The sequence below is a fragment of the Podarcis muralis genome, chromosome 9, assembly GCF_964188315.1.
Source record: "Podarcis muralis chromosome 9, rPodMur119.hap1.1, whole genome shotgun sequence".
Lineage (NCBI taxonomy): Eukaryota > Metazoa > Chordata > Lepidosauria > Squamata > Lacertidae > Podarcis > Podarcis muralis.
In genome coordinates this window covers 81,860,297-81,885,477 of record NC_135663.1, presented here as the reverse complement: position 1 = coordinate 81,885,477, position 25,181 = coordinate 81,860,297, and the positions used below count along the sequence as shown (strand labels likewise).

General features: G+C 48.8%; 1 protein-coding gene across 6 annotated transcripts in view; it reads left to right on the top strand.

The window, feature by feature from the left end:
• The window catches only part of LINGO1 (leucine rich repeat and Ig domain containing 1), a 694,970-nt gene that overhangs the window by 600,528 nt on the left and 69,261 nt on the right, over positions 1 to 25,181 (top strand). Inside the window, exon 1 of one of the 6 annotated variants that reach the window (XM_028744871.2) lies at positions 18,571 to 18,949. The exons of 2 other annotated variants lie outside the window; for them this stretch is intronic. Coding sequence is in view for 1 of the 4 variants with exons in the window: in XM_028744872.2 (XP_028600705.1) it covers positions 18,944 to 18,949 (6 nt within the window). In the remaining 3 variants the exon portion in view is untranslated. Of the gene's footprint in view, positions 1 to 18,570; positions 18,950 to 19,387; positions 19,412 to 19,484; positions 19,745 to 25,181 lie in introns of those variants that run through there. 3 more of the 6 variants (XM_028744872.2, XM_028744876.2, XM_028744874.2) reach the window with 3 other exon arrangements.

Below are 25,181 nucleotides of genomic sequence, written 5' to 3'. Positions count from 1 at the left end.
GGTTACTGGCTGCAACTGAGTAGCAGGGAGGGTGTTAAGCAAAATGGTTGAATGATGTTTGCTGTTTTGCATGATGTGATTTTAGCACTGACATTTTGTTTGCTTTCTTTTATTGTTTATTCGGGCGTGTAGGTTGAAAAGATAAACATAAATTGCAGAAATAAATCTTAATGTTTCAGCACATACAGCAACATTGGTTTACACACCTCAAAAAAAAAAAAAAAAAATGGAGGGGAGGAAGTGGCCCTGAGCAGTCTTGCCTTTCTGTCTTATCCTGATGTGCATACAGATGTATAGGAGACACACACCATAGAAGGGCTCTGGATATGTATGTCTTGGTCTGGGGGTGTGTGAGAGACAGATAGATAGACAGACAGACAGACAGACAGACAGACAGACACAGACACAGAAAGACAGACAGAGAAGCTTTTCCTGATCACTCTAAGGCAGTGGTTCCCAGCCCACCCCCTTGGTTCCATATATCCCCAGTGCCCCCCTACCCTATAAAAAACATTATTTAGAATAGAGTTTTGCACGGCCCACTAAGGAAGATAATAACACAACAAAATTCAGACCAGTAACATTTAATTGCACATTTATTCAGTTCCACAAAACCGATGAACTTGATCCAGTGATATCAGCTTCCCAAAGTCTGATAGTCATGAAGTGCACCCCCAGGTAACCCCCCTGCCCCCTTTGGGAACCAGGGCTCTAAACCCCGAGGAGGCTGCCTTGCAGCATCTTGGCGGAGGGTGGTAAGCGAGAGGTGGAAAATAAGAGAGATGCCAACCTTCCCCTTTTGTTTGTTCTCACTAATGAGGTATTTGTGGGAATGACATGACATCTGCTTCCCTCTTTATAAATTCGGTAATTTATGAAAGGTATTAAAGCCCAAGTGATCTCCTGGATAGAGCCTGAATATTAGCTAAAAAAGGGGTCATGAGTTACACTCAAATAACACAGAGATATATTTCTTTTCTCCCTTTATGAAGCAGCTCCCCCTCTTTTCTTTTCTTTTCTTTTCTTTTCTTTTCTTTTCTTTTCTTTTCTTTTCTTTTCTTTTCTTTCCTTTCCTTTCCTTTCCTTTCCTTTCCTTTCCTTTCCTTTCCTTTTTCTTTCCTTTCTTTCTTTCTTTCTTTCTTTCTTTTCTTTCTTTTTTTTTTTGCACATAATTACACCAGCTCTTTGTGTTGCCCTCTCTTCCTGCTTCTAATCCTTTTTTGGAAATGTGCCAGTCACTTGCCACAGTGGCAAGCATCCTGGCTAGTTGCAAGGGAGTGAACGGTGGCAGGCTTTACAGGCGAGGGCAGTGGTGGAGAGCAAACTGGAGTGTCCTCAGGGAAGGTGTGCTGTGCAGGGTCCAGCAGCAGTGCCCAGGTGGAAATTGACTGCCCCCCCCAAAAAAAAATGTCTGGGGAAATCTGGATGTATGGCAGCCCATGGCAGAAGAGCTAATTTCCCAGAAAAAGTAGCTCAGAAATGGCAATTTTCGCCAAAAACAAACAAACCAAGAACAACAACTCAACACCTTTACCCCCCAAAAGCTGAACAACTTTTCTCTCTGGATTTTCACAATTTGAAATACGGGAACCTTGGGCAGTGGAGCTGGTCACTTCTCCTGCAGCTCCTGGGAGTGGGAAGTGTCCATTGCATCTACAGTGCCCTGGGGGAATTCCTTGAAAGTGGACCAGAGGAACAAGTTTCTCCATGTCCAGGAATGCAGAACGATGGGTCTGGTGGACAGGCATTGGATGTACATCTTTAAAAAGGCTAGATGGCATCGGCGGACCAGAAGAGCCCTGCTGGATCAGACCAAGGGAGAGACCGGGGAGACAGAGCCTTTCAGGAAGAAAACATCCAGGCTTGGGAAGCGCACAAGCAGGACCTGACTCCACCTGTCCAGCTAAGGATGCCTTTCTAAACTTGTTTTTTCCTAAACTACACCATTTTGCAATCATCTTTTGGCATATCTTGTGAGTGCAGAACAGCAGCTCAGAGTTTTGAGAAGTGTGAAATCTGAAGGAAAACTCACGTTCCAATCCACGCCCTTGTCTCAAAGGTGCAGATCAGGTTCGTTTGTATCAGTACATGCAAAGATCAAATTCCTCCAGTGTTCTTCATATCCATGAGTGGATGTTGACATTTTCTCTTCTGCTGCACTTGCAGGGAGTGGGCAGTAGATCTATGCGTTAGGAATTTTATCTGCATAGAATTTTTTCCCTTGGCCATGATCCAGTGGAAAGGTGGGTGGGTTTGCCTTTAATTCCATAAGCTGGTGTCTGAAAATAATGACTCACACCCAGTAGAAGCCTCTCTCCATATCTGAGATGTCGCTGGAATAATTAGTTGAAGAGGGAGTAACGGAGGTGTGAGATGAGCAATATTTGGGGGAGCAAGGAATTAGTTGGGCATTCTTTGAACAAGGCACAAATAATGTTGGTGGGTCCCCCCCCCCTCAAAAAAACACCCTTTCATAAGGAAGCAGAATGAGGCTGTTTGTGTTGCAAGTGCCACATTGTGGAGAGATGGCAAGTTCATTCCAGCCAAACAGCCTTTGGAGATATTCACACAACAACCCCAAACCAAATGTTATCTGCTTACTTACATGCAAGCACCAAAGGTAAAACAGAGATGACATTTTGATTCATGCAATGGCCTTAATTTACCTCTTGCTTCCAAGATATTCCACTTCTCTGGTAAGTGGAAGATGGAGCTAGCCTGGGACTAAGGTAGGGATAGGGGAGATATTAGAGTCAGTTCACATTTAGAGGCAAAGTGACCTAACTGACACTTTCCTAAACAATATGAGAACAGCGTCACAGCCGTCCTTTGAAATTTGCACCTCTTCGAATTCTGCAACGCAGTTCTTCAGCTACTCAATGTACACAAAAATGCATTGACTGAGGCAAAGTGTTCAGAATGATGCATATATATTAAGGAATGCAACATCCAATAATGCATTAAGTTTGAGGAAATTGCTTTGCAGAAATGGGTGTGTTAGGCAACATTGCCTACAAAAATGTGTTTATTAGGAGAAATTCACACTAAATTTTATTTAATTCTATTTTTTTATTAATCAAATTGTGGAGAAGTGAACTGAAGACTAGAGAAATGAGAAATAGAAAGTATCCAAAGGTTGTAGTATTTTAAATGCATGTTTGTGGGAATTTCTTCCAATTTACACATTTTTGTAAACTGTATAGTAAAATGTCCCAAAATGGAATGTATTGCTGGATGTTATTTTCACATCCCCTGCCCTCCCCAGCACTACCTATGTTAAGTTGTGCTGATACTTTTTCCTTTTAGAATAACAGAATTGCAGATTGGAAGGGACCCACACGGGTCATCTAGTCCAACCCCTGCAATGCAGGAGCCACAGCTAAGGGATCCCTGGCAGATTAAAGAAAGTCCACCACCTTGTGTGACGCAACTGACAAACACCACCACCACCACCACCACAACAACAACAATGTACTCTTAAAGTTCTGAGAGTTGCAGTCCAGGTGTAGCATGATTTACCTGGTATTTTCAGTGGTGTCACTCTTTCTCGTCTTCTCCCTCCTCCTGTCTGTCTCTCTGCCTATTAAAAAGGAATGTGTGAAGATGTGAAAGAAAAAAGAATAAGGGGAATAATTAAAAGCCTCTTTGTCTCCTGTCAACTTAGCCCCTTTCAAAGACAGCAGGACTTGGGTGTGATGGAGAAGCTCTTTAAGCCCAGGAAAGCAAAGCCAGAGCTTTTCAAATGAGGGCCTAAATCAGCCCCCCAGGGGTAAGAATATTTGAAACCTTTATACCACTGCATTTACGAAGTTGGGTGTCCATATGGATGCAGAAAGCTGCCACAAACCAAGTCGGCCCATTCCACAGGTTGGTTCACACTGATTATTTGCAGTGACATTCCAGGGTTTCCTAGCAAAGTTGTTCCCAGCTCTGCTTGGAGAAGTCAGGGGTTGAACCCGGGCTCTTGTGCCTGCCATGCAAGTGCTCTTCTACCCACTGAGCTGGGGCCCCCTCCCACTGCTCCAAAAGGGAGACAGACAGGGCCAGGGAGAAGCCACAACAGAGGAATTGGTGGTTGTCTGTATGGACTAACCTGTTAGCTGCCTCCGAAACTAATGTGTGGATTGGAATTCAGTTACCTACCAGCTTTCACACTTTTCCAAATGCAAAATGTTCTGACAAACAGTTCTTGGCTCAAAAAAGAAAATTCTTTTTAAAAAAATTAAAAAGGAAAGTTAAAGGGAAAGCATGTGTATCTTGAGATAAATTGCATTTATAAATGTTTTGATTTTTAAAATGTATTCAAATACAGATGGATATGTGCATTTTTCTGTGCATATATTTAAAAACAACAGCCACAAATCGACCTGCAGAAAGGATGGAATTGGCTCTTGAGAAATAGGGGGTTGCTTCTAGGGTTAGTCCTTCTCAGAGTAAACGCATTAATGTTAATGGACATGACTGCTTACCACATCCCTCAGAGAAGACAGGATGTTTGGTTTATTCATTGCATTTTACCCTCACGACAACCCTGTGAGGTCGGGCTTGGGCTGGAGGCTATGCCTGGCCAATGAACCTGAAGGAAGGATTTGAATTTGGTGCTCTGTGCTTCTTCTCCAGCACAGTCAGGCCCTACTGCTGCCCTCCCAGGACAGATCCATGCCATACGTTTAAAGCACTGCTGCATATTTACGACTTCTCCCAAAGAATCCTGGAACTGCAGTTCCCAAATACGCAGCTGCAATCCTCAGCATCCCTAGCAAACTGCAGCTGCCAGGATTCTTTGGGAAAAGCCATGTGCTTTAAATGTAAGGTATGAATACTCCCAAGGGTCATTAGTCCAGCCCCCCGCAATGCAGGAATTGCAGCTAAAGCATCCTTGACAGATGGATGTCCAAGGAAGGAGAGTCCACCACCTCCACTGTCAAACAGCTCTTACTGTGAGAAAGTTCTTCTTGAAGTTTCACCAGAATCTCCTTTCTTGTCACTTGAATCCCTGCCTAAGATGTGTAAGACCTTGCTGTTTTTTGGGACTTGAAGCCGTGAGGGTAATTTCAGCCTCTAGCCCAGAAGTGTGTTTGATACATCAAAGACAGCAAGCGAATGACAGGTGTGCCATCCCAGCTGCCTGTTCTGAGGTCCACACAAAGGGGCAGAGGGTTCAAGAGCTTCTGCCGCAGGACTGGCAACACAGTGAGATGGTTCTTCGTTAATCAGAGGAGATTAAAACTTGATTAGTGGAAAGAGCATCAGTGGCCAAATAGCCCCTCCTCGTGTCTACCTGAAGTGGGCTGGAAGTGTAAGGATGAAAACAAGGAATCCCAGGCTTGTGGGCTGACATTTAAGATGAATAAATTATTTAAGGCTCCAGTTTATGAAGCTGGGGGGATTTTCTTCTTCTTCTCCATTTGCAAGCAATAGAAGAAAAAAGAAATTGGCTGCACAAATTCACATGCATTGAAGTGCCTGTTATAGTTACTAGAATCTAGTTATTGTCATCACTGAGTGCCTAATCCTATAGCAGGGCTGAAGTGCAGAAGCTGCCCTCTAGGAGCCCCATGTGGAAGCTGCTCTCTGTTTCCTACCAAAACATTAAGCTGGGAATACAATCATAAGAAGGGAATTAAATATGTTTCCATTCCGAGGGAGGGCCATGGAAGTGCTTGTGTCGTGGCACTCCTATCCTTATTATTGTCTCTCCTGTGGGACTTAGGGACGAGACACCGGCGTGGGGGGGGGGGCAGGACAGAACCAATACTGTGGGAGGGGAGCATTTCAGGGCAAACGTTGCACCCCAGGAAACATTCCTGCAAAATGGCAGGGGGTGCTCACCTGTTCCTGAGCACAAGAAAGCTTCACCCTCCCTTTGACTTGGCTTTCTGACGTGCCCTCTCCTCGCCACAGCTGCTTCCTATGCTGCACATCAGGATGGAGGAGCGGCCCCTCATTGCCTGGGCTGCACAGGAAATTCTGGCTCACAACTATCCTGCCCAGTCCTGCTGCTAAATGCACAGCTCAGCCACCTCGCTGAGAGCTGCTCATACTCGCCAGGTTTCCTGCTGCACTGCCTTAACTCGCTTTTTGAAGAGAAGCAGCTTCTGTTGATGCTCAGGTGGCCCAGAAGAGACACAGGTGCCCTAAACGTGCATCTCTCCAGTTCAGCTCCCTCCATCTGAGCTCCACATCACCCCTGTGACATCTCACACCAGCAGCTCAGCAACCAGAGCCCCTGCTGCACCAGCAACCTCAGCATAAGCCAAATGAGGCAGCCTCGACGGGAGTGATACTACAAAGGAGCATGCGGAGGCACAGACAATATTTTCTTCCATTTAGGCAAAGCTCCCTGTCCTGCTGGCATCTCATGGGAAGGGCTGACCCCTGTTAGGATGGCCATGTCTAACAGAGCTGGAACCTAGCAACAATATTGATCTAGGGCTCTTTATCTTCTCCAGTTGCACACCTGTGCAACTTCAGGACTCAGTGCAGAGTTCTGAGCACCTGAGCTTTCAGCTTAGGCAGGGTTACTAGTCCTCAAGGTGCTGGAGATTCATATTTTCTTGTGTCCCTGGTGTGGGCAACAACACTTTTGCTAATGTCCATGGTGGCAAACAGAGAATGTGTACAACCCTCTCGTAGTGGTGCAGCAATAAGACTGCTAGCATGTTTGCAAAGCCAAGCAAGGTCTGGTCTGGTTTCAAACTGGATGGGGGACCACATGCTGAGATGCCTGCCTTGCAGGGGGTTGGATGAGATGACCTTCAGGATCCCTTCCAACTCTATAATTCTAGGGCGAGATAATTTGGCAATTAATTTCATATCCTGCCCATCAATGCAGTTGAGTAATGTTGAAGAATACAGACTCAATGGAGGGATTTAATATAATTAGAAGAAGGGCTGTAGCTCAGCGGTAGAGCAGGCAGAAGGCCGCAGGTTCAATCCCCAGCATTTCCTGGTTCATCCTGAAAAGACTCCCTGTCTGAAACCCTGGAGAGCAGCTGACCATCAGTGTGGACAGTAATGAGCTGGACCAATGGGCTTAACTTGCTATAAGGCAGCTTCCTGTATTCCTATATTACCAGTCTCAATATGTATGGATGAAGCACCTCATTTACACTGCCAATTTGTGCACATTCCAGGACACCATTTGGGATTGTGCCAATTGGTTAGGCAATGTATGAAGTGACCAGTTTGCTCTGTTGGCTTGCATATGCTTGGCGCTGATTCAGATTTGAGAAGGGAGAGGGAAAACAAGCTCCCAATCCCCAATGTTTCATTCCCCTGCATGGAGAGGGCTGGTTGCAATAATCTGAGTCCTTGCCACTGAGTTAAAGAGCCCTTTTCTGCTGTTGCTCATCTCTCTTTTTGAGGCTGCTGGAATGAGTCACAACCAGCTGGGACCTAGGACTACTATTATGAGATTTCAGATGTCTAGCTGGTGTGAAAATATCTTAGGTGTGTTGAAGTTGCCCTTGTCAGATTTCTCTACTCATCAGGGGTGTCCTAAGCTCTATGCCTAACCAATTCCAGTTTTCATGTGGCAGTGCCCTGACAGCATTTTTTTTGGACTACAGCTCCCATTATCCCTGGCACCAGGGGGGGATTTAGGGCAGGACCATCACTTCCACCATAGTGGGTGCAGAGTCTTGGGGTGCTGCAGGGCGTCACCTCTATGATGTAGTGAACGGAGCAGAGTGGAAGGCGAGAGACAGGGGCACTGAATTTTGGCCTCCCACAGGGTGCTGCTGAAATTTGAAAGACCCGGGCACTCCGTTTGCCTGTAAACATGCCAGCATCATCTGCAGAAGGCAGTCAAGTCTGGTAATTTTGAACTCTGGCCTCAGTGGTCTCATGGGATGGGCTCTCTTTGGATCAGGAGTGGCTAACCTGGCTGGCAGTGGTGGCCACCAAGCTAGATGGCTTTAAAAGAGGATTAGACAAACCCACAGAGGAGGAGAGGGCTCTCAATGGCTGCTGGTCATAATGGGTATGCTCTGCCCTCCACAGCTGGAGGCAATAATGGTTCCGAATACCACTTGCTGGAAGCCACAGGATAGAAGAGGACTCTTGTGATTAGGCCTTGATTGCTGGTTTCCACAGGCCTCCGGGAGAGCAGGATGCTGGACTAGGTGGGCCATTGGCCTGATCCAGCAGGCTCTTCCCATGCTGTTATGTTTTCCCAAATCCCAGTTGCAACACTCTAACCACTAAACCACATTTCCATAGGGCACACACTTCTTCTGGTCTTATGCCTATCTCTCACTCCATCTTCCACCCACCATCACCACCATTAAGCTTCATCCATCCTTTCTTGACCTAATCCTCCTTCCTGCCTTCAACCCTCACACTGCTTTCTTGAGCAGGAAAAGGGTTAGAGATTCTGCAGAGTCAATTTCAGCAAGCTGACACATGATTTGCATTAGGTTATTTGCATAATATCAAGGGCAGAAGTTCCTCCACAGGACAAGTTGACTTTTGGTCTGAGATCCAAACATGAACTGCCTTCCATTTTGGGCTTGGTGGGGCCAGCAGACAAAGGTCCTTTGTGACAACCACCACAAAGTCTTACAGCCTATAACAATCCCTGGCAGGCAAGCAGCCTGATAAGCAGCAACGACTCTCCTTCAGTTTTATCTAAGTTTATTTACAAGAAAAAGCACACCCAGAGCACGGCCCTCCCACCTGCTCTCATTAACAGTAGTTGCTTAGTCTGTCTCATCATCCCTCCCCCAACAGGAAGAACGCCAAAATCCTGCCTTTCTTCTCCTTCCCTTCCGTTGTTCTCTGAGCTTCTCCAGTTTCCTCATACGGGGACTGAAACAGCTGGCCTGTCTCCTCCCCACTCCCCGAAGACACAGCCTCAGACTCTGGCTTATCTGATGGTTGCCTGGCAACGCTCAGGCCTACTTTCAACTCTTCCTCTCCATAGGAGCTAACAGCTTCTTCCCTGGGAAGGCGGGGGCCAGGCTGCCCTCTCTAAACTCTGACAAGCAGGTCTCAGCTGCAGAGTCGGCCCCTTGCTCGCTTAGCTCAATTTCTGAGGCCAACTCTTCTGCTGCGCTCTGGGGGGTCAAGTTCCTGATACCTGGAGATGTTGGGGATTGAACCTGGGTCCTTCTGCATGCCAAGCATGTGCTTGGCCACTGAACTACGCTTCTTCCCTGCAGCTGAGCACCCAGATCTGCCACACCTATGTACAACCAAGCAGCTAAAGTGCTCCTCCTTCTGCAATGGCACCCTATACAATTGCCCAGGGTTGTCTGTTGGTGAGATTTGCTTTAGGCTTTAAAAAAAACAACTGAAGAAGAAAGAAAGAAAACTTTCCATTGATTTTGGAGACAGCAGGACTGCGCAGGTGCATCAATCTGGCATCTTGTCTTTGATCTTTTTATTACCGGGTGCAAAAATCTGTTCAGCTGAAGTGATAGTAAATGTCACTTACAGGAAAGGAATCAACCCTGTGATCTTGGAAACGTCCTAGAATAGCAATTTTCTTCCCCTGTTTTGGAATTCTATTTTTTCTCTTTCATGTGGTCCTTCGTCAGTATAAAAGGAAATTTTACCTAACTATGTCCCCCTCCCCATCTGCAACACTTCCCTGCCCACCTCATTTCCCTGCCCCCCTTCACGCAAGCCCCTTTTCTCCCTCCCACTCTCTCCCATATGTTTCCAAATGACAAATACACACAGATGCTTTGGCATCTTGCTGTCCTTTCCCCCTTCTCTCCCCCCCCCCCCCAACGCCCACTTCCCTTCATTATACTTACCGAGGCACCAAGTCACCTCCCCCCCCCCCCGCCTCCTCTGAAGTGTTGCTGTTACTATTAATGATTTTAAAGTGCCAAGGATATGTCTGGAGAGACAGTGAGAGAGGAGCCTTGAGGCCTCAGAAAGTGGATGGTGGCCTGGCCCATTGAGAAGCTGAGGACAGCAGAGGCCCAGGAAGCAAAACCTCCTGCTTCCGGTCAGTGAGCAGCTGAGCCCATGGGCGGAAGCAAGCAATGACTTGAGGTTTTTTAAAAAAACACACCAAAAATGGTATAAATACCCCACAAGCAAATCATTGCTGTTCTCGGGTTGCCTAAGGTCGTAGAGCGGGTTACGACATTAAAATACAACATTAAAACACAATATCGAAAACAGTTGAAAACAACTTTCAGTTACGGAAGTAAGGTGCATCTTAAAAATACACGTTTCAAGTGTCAAATGGGTTTGTTTATTAAAATATTGAGATGCTGTCTGTTCTGTAAGCATCTCAAAACAATGCACTTGAAATATCAGGTCCTAAAGCACTCTTGCCTGGGCAGAGGGTGCATTTGCATGCATAGGGGGTTTTCTCCCCCCAACAACACCCCAGTTTGCCTTGCAGGCAGCATTAGAGTTCCCCAGCCCCAAGGATCCAGTTTCTGGGAACTGCATGCACTGCAGAGAGAGGAGGGAGGGAAGCAAGACTCAATCTGAGCAGAAGAGCCATTAGGATCCAAGTCTGTGGCTTTAGAGCAGGGCTGACTAACTTTGGCCTTAGGGCCACACTCCACATTGGCCAGCCCACCAGGGGCTGTTTGCCAGTTGGGGCTGGGGACGAATGCACATGTGGACACCTCACACTTTTGCACACAAAGATGACTCACACCTGCAGAATAGCTGAGGAGAGGAGTTTGGGGGGGGGGCAAGCCCACAAAGCTCTTATTGCTTTGTGATTACTTTCCTAAGCCCATGCTATATGCGCAAGGCATCCTGGAGCAGTTGGAGGATCAGACTAGGGCTTGTGAGATCTGGGTTCTAATCCCTCCTCAGCTACGAAGCCCCCTAGGAACCAGAGCCCTATGGGGGTTTCACTGTCATGAATGGTAAGTGTGAGTCCAAAGGGGGTGCATTGGGGCAGCTGGGGCAGAAGACAGCAAGGGTGACCTCCAGAGAGCCAGTCACGGGCAGCCCATCTCATTCTTGCCTCCTGCTGAATTGTACAATGTTGGTTTTAATGAATGTATGAGGCCGTCTTGGTGGTTTCCCACCACCACCACCACCACATTTTTTTGTAAAGTCTCTTTGAGTTCCCTGCGGCAAAATAGTATCTAATAAATTTAACAAATAATAATGGTAGAATTATAGAATTGTGAAGTTGGAAGGGAACCCAAGGGTCATTTGGTCCAGCCCCTTGCAATGCATAAATTTCAGCTAAAGATCCATGATAGATGGCAATCAAACTTCTGCTTAAAAACCTCCAGTGAAAGAGAAAATGCCACCATCCAAGGAAGTCCATTCCACTGTCAAACAGCTCTTTCCATCAGAAAGTTATTCCTGATGTGGAGTCAGAATCTCCTTCCTTGTAACTTGAAGCCATGGGTTTGAGTCCTGCCCTCCAGAGTAGGAGAAAACAAGCTTGTTCCCTCTACCATGTGACAGCCCTTGAGATATTTGAAGATGGCTCTCATATCTCAAACAAGATGAATTTTAACAGGGAGAAATGTAAAGTATTGCACTTGGGCAAAAAAAAATGAGAGGCACAAATACAAGATGGGTGACACCTGGCTTGAGAGCAGTACATGTGAAAAGGATCTAGGAGTCTTGGTTGACCACAAACTTGACATGAGCCAACAGTGTGACGCGGCAGCTAAAAAAGCCAATGCAATTCTGGGCCTCATCAATAGGAGTATAGCATCTAGATCAAGGGAAGTAATAGTGCCACTGTATTCTGCTCTGGTCAGACCTCACCTGGAGTACTGTGTCCAGTTCTGGGCACCACAGTTCAAGAAGGACACTGACAAACTGGAACGTGTCCAGAGGAGGGCAACCAAAATGGTCAAAGGCCTGGAAATGATGCCTTATGAGGAACGGCTAAGGGAGCTGGGCATGTTTAGCCTGGAGAAGAGGAGGTTAAGGGGTGATATGATAGCCATGTTCAAATATATAAAAGGATGTCACATAGAGGAGGGAGAAAGGTTGTTTTCTGCTGCTCCAGAGAAGCGGACACGGAGCAATGGATCCAAACTACAAGAAAGAAGATTCCACCTAAACATTAGGAAGAACTTCCTGACAGTAAGAGCTGTTCGACAGTGGAATTTGCTGCCAAGGAGTGTGGTGGAGTCTCCTTCTTTGGAGGTCTTTAAGCAGAGGCTTGACAACCATATGTCAGGAGTGCTCTGATGGTGTTTCCTGCTTGGCAGGGGGTTGGACTCGATGGCCCTTGTGGTCTCTTCCAACTCTATGATTCTATGATTCTATGATTCTATGATCTCCTCCCAGTCTTCTGCTACAGGCTAGACATACCCATCTTCTTCAACCGTTCCTCACAAGACTCAGTTTCCTTTATTACCCTCCTCTGCATGCCTTTCAGCTTGTCCATCTCCTTCTTAAACTGTGGTGCCCAGATATAAATAAAATATTGGGGGAGGGCCCAGGTAAGTCCCGCCCTGCATAATTGATCACATGATATGGCACACACACACCATTTGAATTGCAATGTCCATCAACTGGGGGGGGGTCCAGCCCCCTCAAATATTTTATTGGTGGGGTCGAAGGAACCTCAGCCCCTAGGAGTTGGCTCCTATGTCCCTAACCATTGGTCATCCTGACTGGGCCTGATGGTAGTTAAGAGTCCAGGAGGAGGAGGACCACAGACCCTGCCCCTGACTGCCTTGTAAGCTGCCAAACACATATTTGGAATCACAAAGGTTAGAGACTTGATCTTTGAGAGATCAATAAATTAATGAAAAGCCACTTCACAGATTGCATTGCGAAAAGCAAGACAAAAGACTGGGAGTGCATGAGCGCCGGCTGTGTGTTCGTAAACAGGGTTCACGGAGAGACTAGCAGGGAAATCAGGGAGTCCGTGGCTCTCAAGATAGGCGCCACTGGCTCAGCTAGGGAAATGGGGATGTGTCCCCTCCCAATTTAAGGAGTCCCATGGAGCTGTTGTTGAGAGGGGGTAGTCCAATGCTGAGGGAGAATGGGAGGAGAAAAGGGAGCTGTGTGGATGACCTCTTTGTAACTGCAGTGCTAGGTTGGGACACTAGCAATTTCATTAGTAAAGCTTTCGAAACTTCCAGACGTGGTAGAAGACTCCTCTTCGGAGTCAGCCAGCGCACCCACTGAGATTAAGGCAAACTGCAGGGGAGTTATAAAAGAAGGCAAACTGGTGAGGAGAATGGATCTGTGCAAAGTTATTATTCATGATACAGCTAAATGGAACCTCCAGATTTAGAGGCAGTCTACCTCTGAACTGCAGCTGCTGGGAGCCAACGGGGGGGGGGGGGGCTGGTGCAATCATGTCCTGGTTGTGGTCTTCCTGGAAGTGTCCAGTTGGCCACTGTGAGGAACAGGACAGACTCTTGGCTGGATCCAGCAGCATGCTTCTTATGTGCTGGGCCTGATGTGAGAGATGGATCTCCAAAATCTGGTCCATGTTTATGTGTGAAGGCTCTGCACATAGGACAAGAAAAAGGTGAGGCGGAGACTTAGCCATGGGCACCCATTTCAATCGCTCCTGTCCATTGAGCAAGAGCCACACACCCCTTGCCTTCCACCTTTCCTGCTTCTCAGGGACATCTACCCAACATGATTGTTTCTGCAGGGTGCTGCCAATGCTCTTCTCCTCCAACCTGTCCTCAGGATGGGGCAGGTGGGCAGGCAGCTCCAAGGCAAAACAACGCTATTGGGAGTCTTCAAGGAAGGCTCATTCCCGCTTTCTCATCCCTGGATGATTCTCCTGTGGTGTCAGCCCAGACACTAAGGGCATGCCACGCTGGTGCCCTCTGCTGGAAGCCAGCAGGCAGTGCTGATGGATGGGAAGCCAGACGTCAACAAGGTGCATGGAGAAAGAGGAGCTGAAACTCCCTGCTTCCCCTTCACAACATGCGCGCGCGCACACGGATGAATTCCAAGATAGGGGACATTAGCCTGGAAGGCACTTCAACATTCTGGTTCCCCACCCCCAAGGCACTGAGATAGTTCTCCCTTGTCGCTCCACCTGGTACACAGACTGAGACCCTCCCTGCCCACAGACTGTCTCACCAGAGTGGTATATGCTCTGGTTATCTCCCGCTTGGACTCCTGCAATGCGTTCTACGTACCTTTGAAGGTGACACGGAAACTGCAACTAATCTAGAATGCAGCAGCTAGACTGGTGACTGGGTGTCAGGAACGTGGCCCCCCAGGGAGCAGCAAAAGGGCCAGCCTCAGACATTGAGCAAGGAGCCGACTCTTCAGCTGAGAGCTGTCTGTCTGAGTTTAGACAGCTGTCTGTCCCTCCTTCCCAAGCAAGTCACTGTTAGCTCTCAGGGTGAAGGAGAGCTGGAAGGCAGCCACAGCGAAGGTGGCCTGCCAGCAGGTAAGTGAGAGACAGTGTCCACTGAGAGGGGGAAGGGGGAAGGCCAGCTTTTCAGTCCCCATGCCAGGAGATTGGAGAGGCTCAGAGACTTGCAGAAGGGGAGGAGGAGAAAGGCACAGTTCTGGCATCCTTCCTGTTGGGGGAGGGATTCTGAGTCAGACTGAGCAACTCCTTTGCCGAGAGAAGGCAAGAAGTTTTGCTGTGGATGTTTTGTCCTTTGTAAATAAACGTACGTGAAGCTGACAGAGACTCATTACTGCTTACCGGACTGGTTGCATGCCAGGGATCAATAGCCTGGGAGTGGCCACAGGACCATATAACACAGGTCCTAAAGGATCTTCATTGGCTCCCAGTGTGTTTCCAATCACAATTCAAAGTGTTGGTGCTTTAAAGCCCAAAACTGTCCCGGCCCAGTATACCTGAAGGAGCGTCTCCACCTCCATTGTTCAGCCCGGACCCTGAGGTCCTCCTGTGAGGGTCTTCTGGCAGTTCCCTCACTGCAAGAAGTGAAGTTACAGAGAACCAGGCAGAGGGCCTTCCCAGCAGTGGCACCCTCCCTGTGGAACGCCCTCCCTTCAGATGTCAAGGAGATAAAGAACAGCACTACTTTTCAGAGACAGCTGAAGGCAGCCCTGTACTGGGAGGTTTTTAATGTTTGATGTTTTTGATTATGTTTTTAGATATGCTGTAAGCCTCCGAGTGGCTGGGGAAACTCAGCCAGATGGGCAGGGTATATATAAAACTATTATTATTATTATTATTATTATTATTATTATTATTATTATTAACACGGATCACTACAATTCACATCCATAAGTCACAGTATTGATAGTGATGATGCTAAATCAGCATGGTGCTGTCCAGATGAGGTAGGATTCCCCCATCCAGCAGACTCTCTGAACTCAGCTTTTGAACAGGGATGGAAGCTTTGTTTCGTTTACTCAGACCATGGATCAGGTAAAGGAGGGCAGGGGGATTTGTGATCCTCCAGATCTGTGATCCTCCTGCTGGCACTGGTGTCTAAGAACACCTGGAGGACCACAATTTTGTCACCCCTGAACTAAAACTTCAGGGGCCAGTCCTAATCAAGGAGAGCAAAAATGAAGTAATACGACAGCAAACTGAGGACCTGTCTATCCTCAAAATCCTTTTGGTTTCAGTACTTTAATGTCACAGAATGAAAAGAATGTACATTCCTTCTGAACTATTAGAGAGCTTTCATTTGACAAATCACTTCTATTGAATGAAATAATCAGTTGAGATAAAGTAGGGGCAACTAAGGGAGAGATACATTAGTCAACATCCTTCTTTTTCAGTTGGGCCACCTTCGGAGATGAGAAGACCCATCTAGTCCAACATCCTGTTCTCATTGTGCTGCATGTTCTCACAGTGGACAACCTGTAGGAAGCCTGCAAGCAAGACCTGAGCAATATATATTTCCAATAGCAGGCCCTGGGGGGTGTCTGAGCCAGATTGGGACTGCAGGAGGGGCAAACGGTTGCAGACCCTTTGCCCCCCCCCACACACACACACCAGGGTTCATAAGAAGAGTCTGCTGGATCAGGCAATGGTCCACCCCATCCAGCTTCCTGTTCTCCCACTGGCCAACCATTCGCCAGTGGGAAACCCTCAAGCAGGGCTCAAGCACAAGAGCCCCCTCCCCTCCTGTGGTTTCCAGCAGCTGGTCTTCAGAAGCATCGCTGCCTCTGAGCAGGGAGGCAGAGCAGAGCCATCCCAGCTAGTGGCCAGAGACTCCAATTTTGACTGGGTATCTTCCAATCTAGCCAGCCCACATCCCAAGCTTGCTATTTATTTAAACACACAAACAAGGGCTAACAACACGATCAACATCCCTTCTCCAGTTTGGTCCTCAGGGTAAGGCAGCTTCATCTCTTAAGATGAACCCCACACCGGCTGCAGATCCAGACTGCATGGAGACAGCTTCATTTGTCTAGAGCCACCTGTTCTGCAGACAACCAGGGGGCGGGGGAGGTCTTTGTTGGCTGTGGCAGAGAGAAATCTACATGGCAAGCAGACAAGGAGCCCACAGCCATGCCTTATATTTTAAGCAGCCAGCACATGGCCATAAAGTGGTGCTGAGAATGCCATGTTCCTTTTTGCAATGAATGCGGAGTAAAACGCTTCTTGTCCCCTCATGCCAACCATACGAGATTAACAGATCATTAAATTATTGCATGTGAGAGAGAAAGAGGGTGGTGTGGGGAGACACACTTTGCAGAACACCCCAGAGGTAACCCTTGGCATTTCCAGTTAAACTGGTCAGGTGATGGGAAGGACTTGCCTGTCAGAGACTGAAGAGCTGCTGCCGTTCAGAGCAGATGATCCTGGGCTGGGTGAACCAGCAGCTTGAAGGAAGGGCCATAGCTGAGTGGTAATGCAGCTGCTTGGCATGCAGAAGGTCCCAGGTTCAATCTCTGCCGTTTCTATTGTAGGGTTAGGTAGCAGGTGATGAAAAATGCATTTTCTGCAGGAGACCCCAGAAAACAGCTGCCAGTCAAAGTAGACATCTCTAGGTGGACAAATACCTTAAGGTGATATTAGGCAGCTTCCTATGTTCCTATTTTTTTTTGCCTCCATCCTGCATGACATCCTTCCCCAACCTGGTGCCCTCTAGATGTTTTTGGACTCAACCCCAGGCAGCACATTTACACAACATTGAGCGTGATGACAGTTGTAGTCAAAAGCATCTGGAGAGTTCCAGATTGGGACGGCTGTTGTCCAAATTAGACATTTCCCATGCCTCTGCTGACAACAGCTCATCCAGGCACTTCCATTGGGCCTGGGGATCAGCTGCAGTTCTCGTAACAAAAGTTGAACTCCATGTGCCCATTCCAAGAACTTCACCTTATCCCATTTACAAAGCAAATATTTAGTTTGGATTTCTTATTAGGTGGATGGAAAACATTGGCCATGAGTTAGAACTTGATTCCTGCCCCCATTTCCCAATTATCCCAATTGCTGTTTCTCATAATTGAGCAATTGCATCCAAATCACCCTTGATCATTAAGGACCACTTTGCAGGAGACACCGAGGCCTGTCCAATCCCAGTAGGATCTCCAACATTTGTCTAGCTGATTTCAGTTCCCCACTGCGCAATCAGGGATGTGTTCTGAATGCCCTGCAAACTGTGCTGTTTTGTGTGCGCGCACGCATGTGTGTGTACTCCGCTTGGGGGGTTACAAAGGGCTGCTGCAGGGGAAGATCTAGAATTTCAGGGGTGTCAAAACTCTGAATAAGGTTGCACACACCTTTCTGTGGAAGGGGGGAGACAACCCAGCATAAACACTCATGATGGACTTGGACCCCTCCAACATCACTGAAGAACAAGGGTGTGCAGCCGGGGGGGGGGGGGAATCTGGGACTCTCCCTCCTCCTCTCTCTTCTCACAACAGAGAAGAGCTGATGACGGTGTAGAGAATTAACAAGCTTACTTCTTAACAGAGCACACGGTTGAACTATGGAGCTCGCTTCCACAAGAGGCAGTGATGACCACCAACCTGGATGGCTTTCACAGAGGACTGGACCAATTCATGGAGAAGGATTTCCGTGGCTACCAAGCACAATGGCTCTGCTCTGCCTCCGTGGTCAGAGGAAGCAACGCTTGTGAATGCCAGTTGCTGGAAACTTCAGGAGGGGAGAGGGCGCTTGTGCTCAGGTCCTGCTTGTGGGTTTCCACGGGGGCATCTGATTGGCCACTGTGAGAGCAGGATGCTGGTCTGATCCAGCAGGCTCGTCTTCGCTCCCATCTCTCTCCACCGTTTCCTTAGGCAGATCTCCGCCTAAGAAGAAGATCCTCGCCCCGCTCTCTTTCTGATATCTCTGGGCTTCCCATCTGTGAGAGACGGAGAGAGAGATTTCCACACCCAGAATCAACCTGCCCCTCCCGCCGCTCTCTTGGCTTTCTACCTTCCGCCTCGCTTGCTCCGGGCTTAGTAGATCATTACAGGGAGGGCGGCGGAAAAAGCGGGCGGGCGAGCGAGCGGAGAATGGATTCCGCGCTTGGCTCCCTCCTGCTTTGCCTTTGAGCCCCCCCCCCCCCATCGCATCCAGGGACCCCCTCCCCTTCCTCGCGCACCTGGATTGTTCCGGCGGCGATTAGCATAACTCGCCCCCTCCCTGCAGTCAGGAAGGAGGCGGCCCCATTGATCGGTGGCTCCCCTCCCTCCCTCCCTCCGCCCTCCCCTCCCTCCCGTTTCCAAGCAGCGACCGTCCCAGCGCAGCGCGCCGCCCGCTTGCGCGTCGACGGGGCGACGCACGCCGCTTCCCGTCGGCTGCCCGCTGCTCCGCGCCCCGTGTGCCGCCGCTCTTCCCGGGCCGCGCGCCGTCGCACCTGCCCTTCGCCAGGCGCCCTGAGGAGCCGCCGTTGCCGTGCCGGGAGCGCCGCGAGACCGACGAGGGCCTGCGGGAGGGGCCGGGCGGTGGCCCCGTCGTGCCGGGAAGAGGGCGAGGCGCCGCCGAGTCCCGAGTGGAGCCGGGCGCGGAGCGAGGACGGCCGGAGAGCCAGCGCTGCTGGTGCGCTGGGCGGGCGGGCGGCGCTCGAGGGCGAAGCGGGCGATGCCATTTCTTGGCGAGGGAGACGGGCGGCCAGCATGAAAGATGCAGGTGAGGGGCGCCGGGGGGGCGGAGGGGGGAGGCTGGTGAAACGAGAGGGGGGGTCCGGGCGGGGCGGGGGCGGAGGTGAGGGATGACTTGGTCCGGATTTTGATCTTTGGGGGGGGGGGGTTGTCAAGGCATAATTCGCGGCTCCGGGGATTGTGCTTCTCCGCTGTAATAGGTAGTGGGGCGGGCGGGGGTCGCCTGGTTTGGTGTCGGAGAACCCGAGCCAGGTTTAATAGGAGGGAGGGGAGCGGGGGGGGGCTTCTAATTTGCTGCCTTTCTACACAGTGCTCCAGATTCGATGCTGTGGCGATGGAGAGCTTGCTAGAGGTGCGGGGGCGGGGGGCGGAGAGATCCTCCTTTGCCCGTTCAGAACTCCGCTCTAGATGTGTGTGTATTTATCCTTTTCAGAATTAGGGCGGGGGGCTGTGGAGATTTCGGGTTCCTGGCTCTTTTGAGATTCTCGGGGTAATGGTTGCCTGCCTTTCCCGCGATTTAGGGCTTTGTTTTGTTCCCCACCCCCCAGCTTGATTGAACCGGGTGGGGCTGCTCCTGCCTCGATTGGGAAGGGGGTGCACCAGATTTGGGGTTCAGCTGTGAGCTTGAGGGGGTCTGCTCTGGGAGCTGATGTTGGAGGGGCAGTCTGCACCAGTCCGTCCACAGCCAGCCTCCTAGCACGCAGTCTCGGTACTCCTAGCTGTTAACAAGGCAGTAATAGCCCACCATCACCCCCCCCCCCTTTCCTGGGTCTTCGGGCTTTGCCCTATGGAGCCTGCTGGCTTTGGGTGAATTTGCTCTGAGGTTAGTAAGCACTGGCTGATTTTATATATGCACCAGGAGAATAGTTGGTTTTTTTTGGGGGGGGGGTATATGCAGGATAAGCTGCGTTCCTTGGGAGTGACATCTGGGTGTGTTTATTGTCTAGCGATGCCTTTTTCTCCCTTTACCTTTGCCAGGTGTGTGTTCGTGTTACCAGATGTGGGGCTGTGTATGTGTTGCTTGAATCGATGTTCGGGTGTACCATGGTCCTATGTGGCATTATTTTTGGACTAAGGAAGGAGGAGGGTTTTAAATGGTAAAAAATGAGAGATCTCTCTGGGTGGATCCTGCAATGGACGGCGTGGGGGTTGAGGTGCTGCCTTTCCCTTCTGCATCATCTCTGGGTCTTTTGTCCCAGGTGAGCGTTTCTGGGTCGCCTTTTCTTATGCAATGCATGTCCCTTTCTCTTTTGTCCCGATCTACGATGGTTGTGTAGAAAGGGATAGGGACTGGGTGCTTCGGGGCAGATCTGTTATCAGAGGAGACCTGTCAGTTCTCTTTCTGTCTCTCTGGATGTGTTTGCGCACCAAACAAGGGGTCTAGAAGAAAAGGGTGTCGTTGGGGGTCAGTCCTTTTCGAGTGCAGGAATGTGTTGCGTTGCAAGAGGATGGGTCGAGAGAGCCTCCCGCCCCCCCCCCCAGCAGCCAAGGCACAATGTTTTCTTGGATGATGATGCCTCAGAGCTGGAGGCTTTGGTTTTTTGGTTGTTTTTTGACAATGCCTGCCTTCCTTCCTTCTCCCCACCTCCCCACCCCTTGACAAAATCACTCACTGGCTTTCCCTGTGGCCACACCAGCTGCCCCAGCCTTAGGTCTCCATGTGAGGAGAGTTGCATCCCTTGCACAGCCATTGCCCCCACATCTTTAGCTGGAACCCACGGAACCCCCTTATCGCCTTTGGGAGGAAGTGTGTGAAGCAGGGGGAGGGGCAGGTACTTAGATGGGGTTGAGAAACAGGCTGCACAGGGTTCCCCTGGCATCAGGGTGAATGGCTGGGCCTGTTCAGGGTTGCCTTGATGGGCCTTTGGCCCCTGGGCAGAGAGCTGGGAATCGAACATTGGTGACCCTCTGCTGGATGTAACTGGGAGGGTCGGCGGAAGCAAAGTTCCCCTCAGTGTCCAGGCCGGCAGCCAGCTGGGTTTAAGGTTATTGTTTACCTGGGTGTCCTAAACTATAAGGAGGCAGTTAAAAGCCAGGTTACTATCAAAGCAGGTGCCTAGTCCCCCCCTCCCCTTTCCTTCTTATTGATTTAGTTAAGTACAAATATAACAAACAAGGAAGAAACCAAATAATCAAAAATGTAAACCATAACAGTTGCAGCCTGGGAGAGCAAAAGCACAGTACAGTGCAGAGATTTTAAGCTGCCTAGGAATCACATTTAGGAAGCTGCCATATGGCAGATTAGACTGTTCACCCACCTAGCCCAGTGTGTGGGCTCTGATTGGCTGGGATCTCCAGAATCTCAGACTTAAGAGATATTTTATCGCTTGGTCCCCTGGACTGTAGATGTTGAGGCATAGAACCTGGGACCTTCTATGAGCAAAGAATGTGCTGTGCCCCTTGGCTATCTGACCCCGACACTCTCTGCTGTCTGTGGGCTGATTGCAGTGGCTTAGTGACTTTGCGCATGCCCAGTGGCACTACTTGTATTTCTGGCATTCCAGGCCATGTTCTGGTACTAAGAATGGGACATCTAGAAACGGAAGATGCCAACCAGTACATGAGCCTTAAAAGCTGATGAGTTAGCTCATGGTACATTGTGCTCATTGTGCATTGGCCTCTTTGGCCTGGCTTCTGGAGACTTCAACAGAGGACCTTCTCAGCCTGGGTACCTGAGATCCCTTTCTGTTAGGGATGCCTGGATCTGGGACTTTTTCTGCTTGCAAAATTTGTGCTCTGCCTCTGAGCTTCCAAGTAATAATTTTAATCATAATTTTGTTATTTATATGGCGCCCATCTGACTGAGTTGCTCCAGCCACTCTGGATCTACATACAGCAGAGATTTAAAGAAGGCAATGGTTTGAGTAAGGGCTCTGTGTGTTTTGAAAACTTGCCAAGTCCCCATCACCAGAGTTAGCTCAACTCAAAAGTATTCATCTGTATGAGATTGCTTGACCTCTGGGCAAAGAAACTGACAGGCAAATGAAAATGTGCCACATTGACACACAAGGGGTGTGTGTGTGTGTGTGTGTGTGTGTGTGTACGTCAGCAAATGGTGCACATCTGTGCAAAAGACTCAGGCAACTCCTCATACGAGTGGGCCAGTCTGGCATGTTGGCCTGAGGATAAGAGGTTTCTCTGGGAGTGAAAAAGCTCAATTGGATTAAGAGGTCAACCTCACCCAGTTGGGGAAGACTGGATTAGGACGTGCAGGAGAGTAACCTGGAGACCCCAGGACATGAAGAAGTGGTGAAAACAGCTGAAAATGCACAGAAAATGATAGTAATGATATTGTTATGATGCCTGCACCAACGTAGGATACAATCCAGCAACTACCAACTGCTGAATTAAATGGGCGAGAGAGCACGTATTTAAATTGAAATAAATAACATTTAAAAGTGCTTAACTGTTGTTAGCTCAGTGCCCATGTTTCTCATATAGTACTTTTGAGTGTCCAGAGCACTTCACCTACAACAGTTGTATAAGGCAGGAGGTAAGTATTATTGTTCCCATACTGCAGATGGGGCGACTGAGGCAAAGAGAAAGCGGATTGCCTAGGGCCACCTACTGAGTATAATGAGCTTATGAAAGAGGCAGAATATGAACCAAGAACCTCCTGGTGGAGCAGAAATGAATACCCACCATTTTTTCCTCCAGAATTCACCAGGCTTCTTTTGAAAGAAAAATGCTGAAGGCCCCCTTGAATTTTTTCTTTGAATGTGAAACCTTGAAACTTGGGGCACTATTTAGACTGTTGATTTTGGCAGGCTTCAAATATGACAACTCACAAGCTGTTGCCTGTCAAAAATACTAGCTGTTATTGCAGGTTATGCTGTAGAGTATACTGAATGGCATTGCATTATGCGGCCACAATATACCATTGCATTTCAACAATTTAAATTCTACTGCATGGCATACCAGGGCTTTTCAGACGGCCTTTGGCATAGCCTCCCACAACTTGGTGCCTTCCAGAATTTTTTTTGCCTGCATCTTCCACCATCCCTAACCAGGGGTGACAACTTGAATAAAATATGGGGGGGGGGGCAGGGTAAGCTCCGCCCCACGTAATGGATCACATGATGCAGTGCATGCATCAACTTTTTGGGGGGGCCGCAAATATTTTATTAGAGGGGTGAAGACCCCCTCGGACCCTAGCAGTTTCCTCCTATGTCCCTATTGGCCATGCTAGCCAGAGCTGATAGGGGTTGTAGTGCACAGCATCTGGAGGGCACCAGGTTGGGGAAAGGCTGCTCTGGGGAACTGCAGTGATTTTTGGATGCTTAGCAAGGGTTGCTCAATTAGAAGGATGATAGACAGACACAATTCCTGCTATTGCTGATCTTCCTGGGCTGAAGGAAGAACAAATCCTTGGATAATTTGCAATAGGCTGGTGAGGTCTTCTGACTCCCAACAGCTGAACCATGGTAACCATGAAAAGTGAAGCTTGTGAGTAGTAGACATACACAGCTAGCGTCAGGAATGATCTTTTGTTCATGCATAGGTTGCACTTCTGTGCCTGCTTTATGAGCCTCAGTGTTTCCCATCTTAAAAATGGGACTTTAGGCCTCATTGTGCTGCTGTCAATTGCTGTTCCATAAGAATACAGTAAATGATTCTAATAGTTCTCAGCCGTGGTTGGCCTAAAGCTAATTGATTCAGTGTCAACAGATGTATTACTTGGCTTTCTTTGGCTCAGTACAGTTCAGCAGTTATTGCTGGCTGTGATGGCTGCATGCTACCCCCATGAACAGAGGCATTGTGTCCCTGAATACCAGTTGCTGGAGAGCACAGGGTGGAAGAGGGCTATTGCACTCATGTGCTACCTGTGGACTTCCCATAGGTGCATATCTGGTTGGTCGTTGTGAGGACAGAATGCTGGCCATTCAAGGCCTTTGGTCTGACCCAACCTGGCTCTTCTTATGTTTTCCTGAGGTCCACCAACTGGAACCAGATGCAGAATGGCAGAGCCAGCTGCCTCTTGCACCCCACGAGCCATGCACTGGAACAATCTGCCTATGTAAGTCAGGGCTGGCTCTGCTCTGAGGCAGGGTGAGATCAGCATCTCAGGTATCAGGTGATGGGGAAAGTGAAGGCAGCCCCCTGGCTGTGCCTCCTAAGCACTGTGGCTCCATTCTTCTCCTAGAGGACCAAGCAGGGAGATTCATGTCCTGTCCCTCAATCCAATAGCTAGCCTGCTGCCCACAGGAGCAATGGAGGTCGCTGGACGTTGCAGTCCCGTTATCAATATTAAAATGAGATTCACTTGCCAGTGCGGTCAGTTTCTATATGTGGGAAGGTCATGGTGCCACCTTGCACTTCTCCTCAGGCAGCAAAACACCTTGGGCAGCCCCATCCCAAGCAAAAATCTGCTTCTGAGTTTCTCTCAGAGCTCCAGGGCTTCTTCTCATTCAGTTCAGTTTGTATGTGACAGGAACAGCAAATGTGCTGTGTGCTGTGTTTTTAGGGAAGTGCCCAGTGCTGATCAGGCATCCCACCTGCTATCCAATTCTTGCTGAAATAATATCTACCTAATTAAAGAAAACATGGGGGGGGGGGAGCTTTGATGCAAATATTTTTCCATGGAGCAAAACTCCATAATGAATAAATGTAGATCCTACCACTTTCCCTAGACACAGTCCATCACTTGGATACTTTCAGCACAGCCGAAGAGAACCTCCTGTCTGAAGGCCCTTCCCAGCTCAGCCTGCCAAAAGCGTGCCATCAAACTGTGGTCCTTCCTCTTCCTTCCCTAGATGAGAGTGGAAAACGAACATACAATCCATTAGATTACTGCGTAGAGCATCACACATACCCCCCCCCCCCCATGCAAGCTAATACAGCTCCTTCAGAGACATCTCCCGTGATGCCTTTTTGGAAGTAGTCTTGAAGTGGTTTGAAAGTGGTGGCCCTGATCCCAGATAGCAACCCGCTCTTCTTTCTCTAAGCAGTTGTGGCATTTATTACCAGAAGGAGCAATTTTGCCTCTAGCCCTGGGCTTTAAAATAGCAAACAGGAGAAGAAGAAGAAGAAGAAGAAGAAGAAGAAGAAGAAGAAGAAGAAGAAGAAGAAGAGGAGGAGTAGCCAGAGCAGATGTTTCTGTTCTCTTTCCGCCTTCTGTTGCTCTGGGCTTTGCGTGCAGAAAGATCCAAGTTCAGTCTTGGGCATTTTCAGTTACTAGGCTTTCAGCTAGGATGGAGAGACGTGATTTGGGGGCTTTGGTGGACTGCTCTTGGCCTACTCTGGTGTCAAAGTAGATCAAG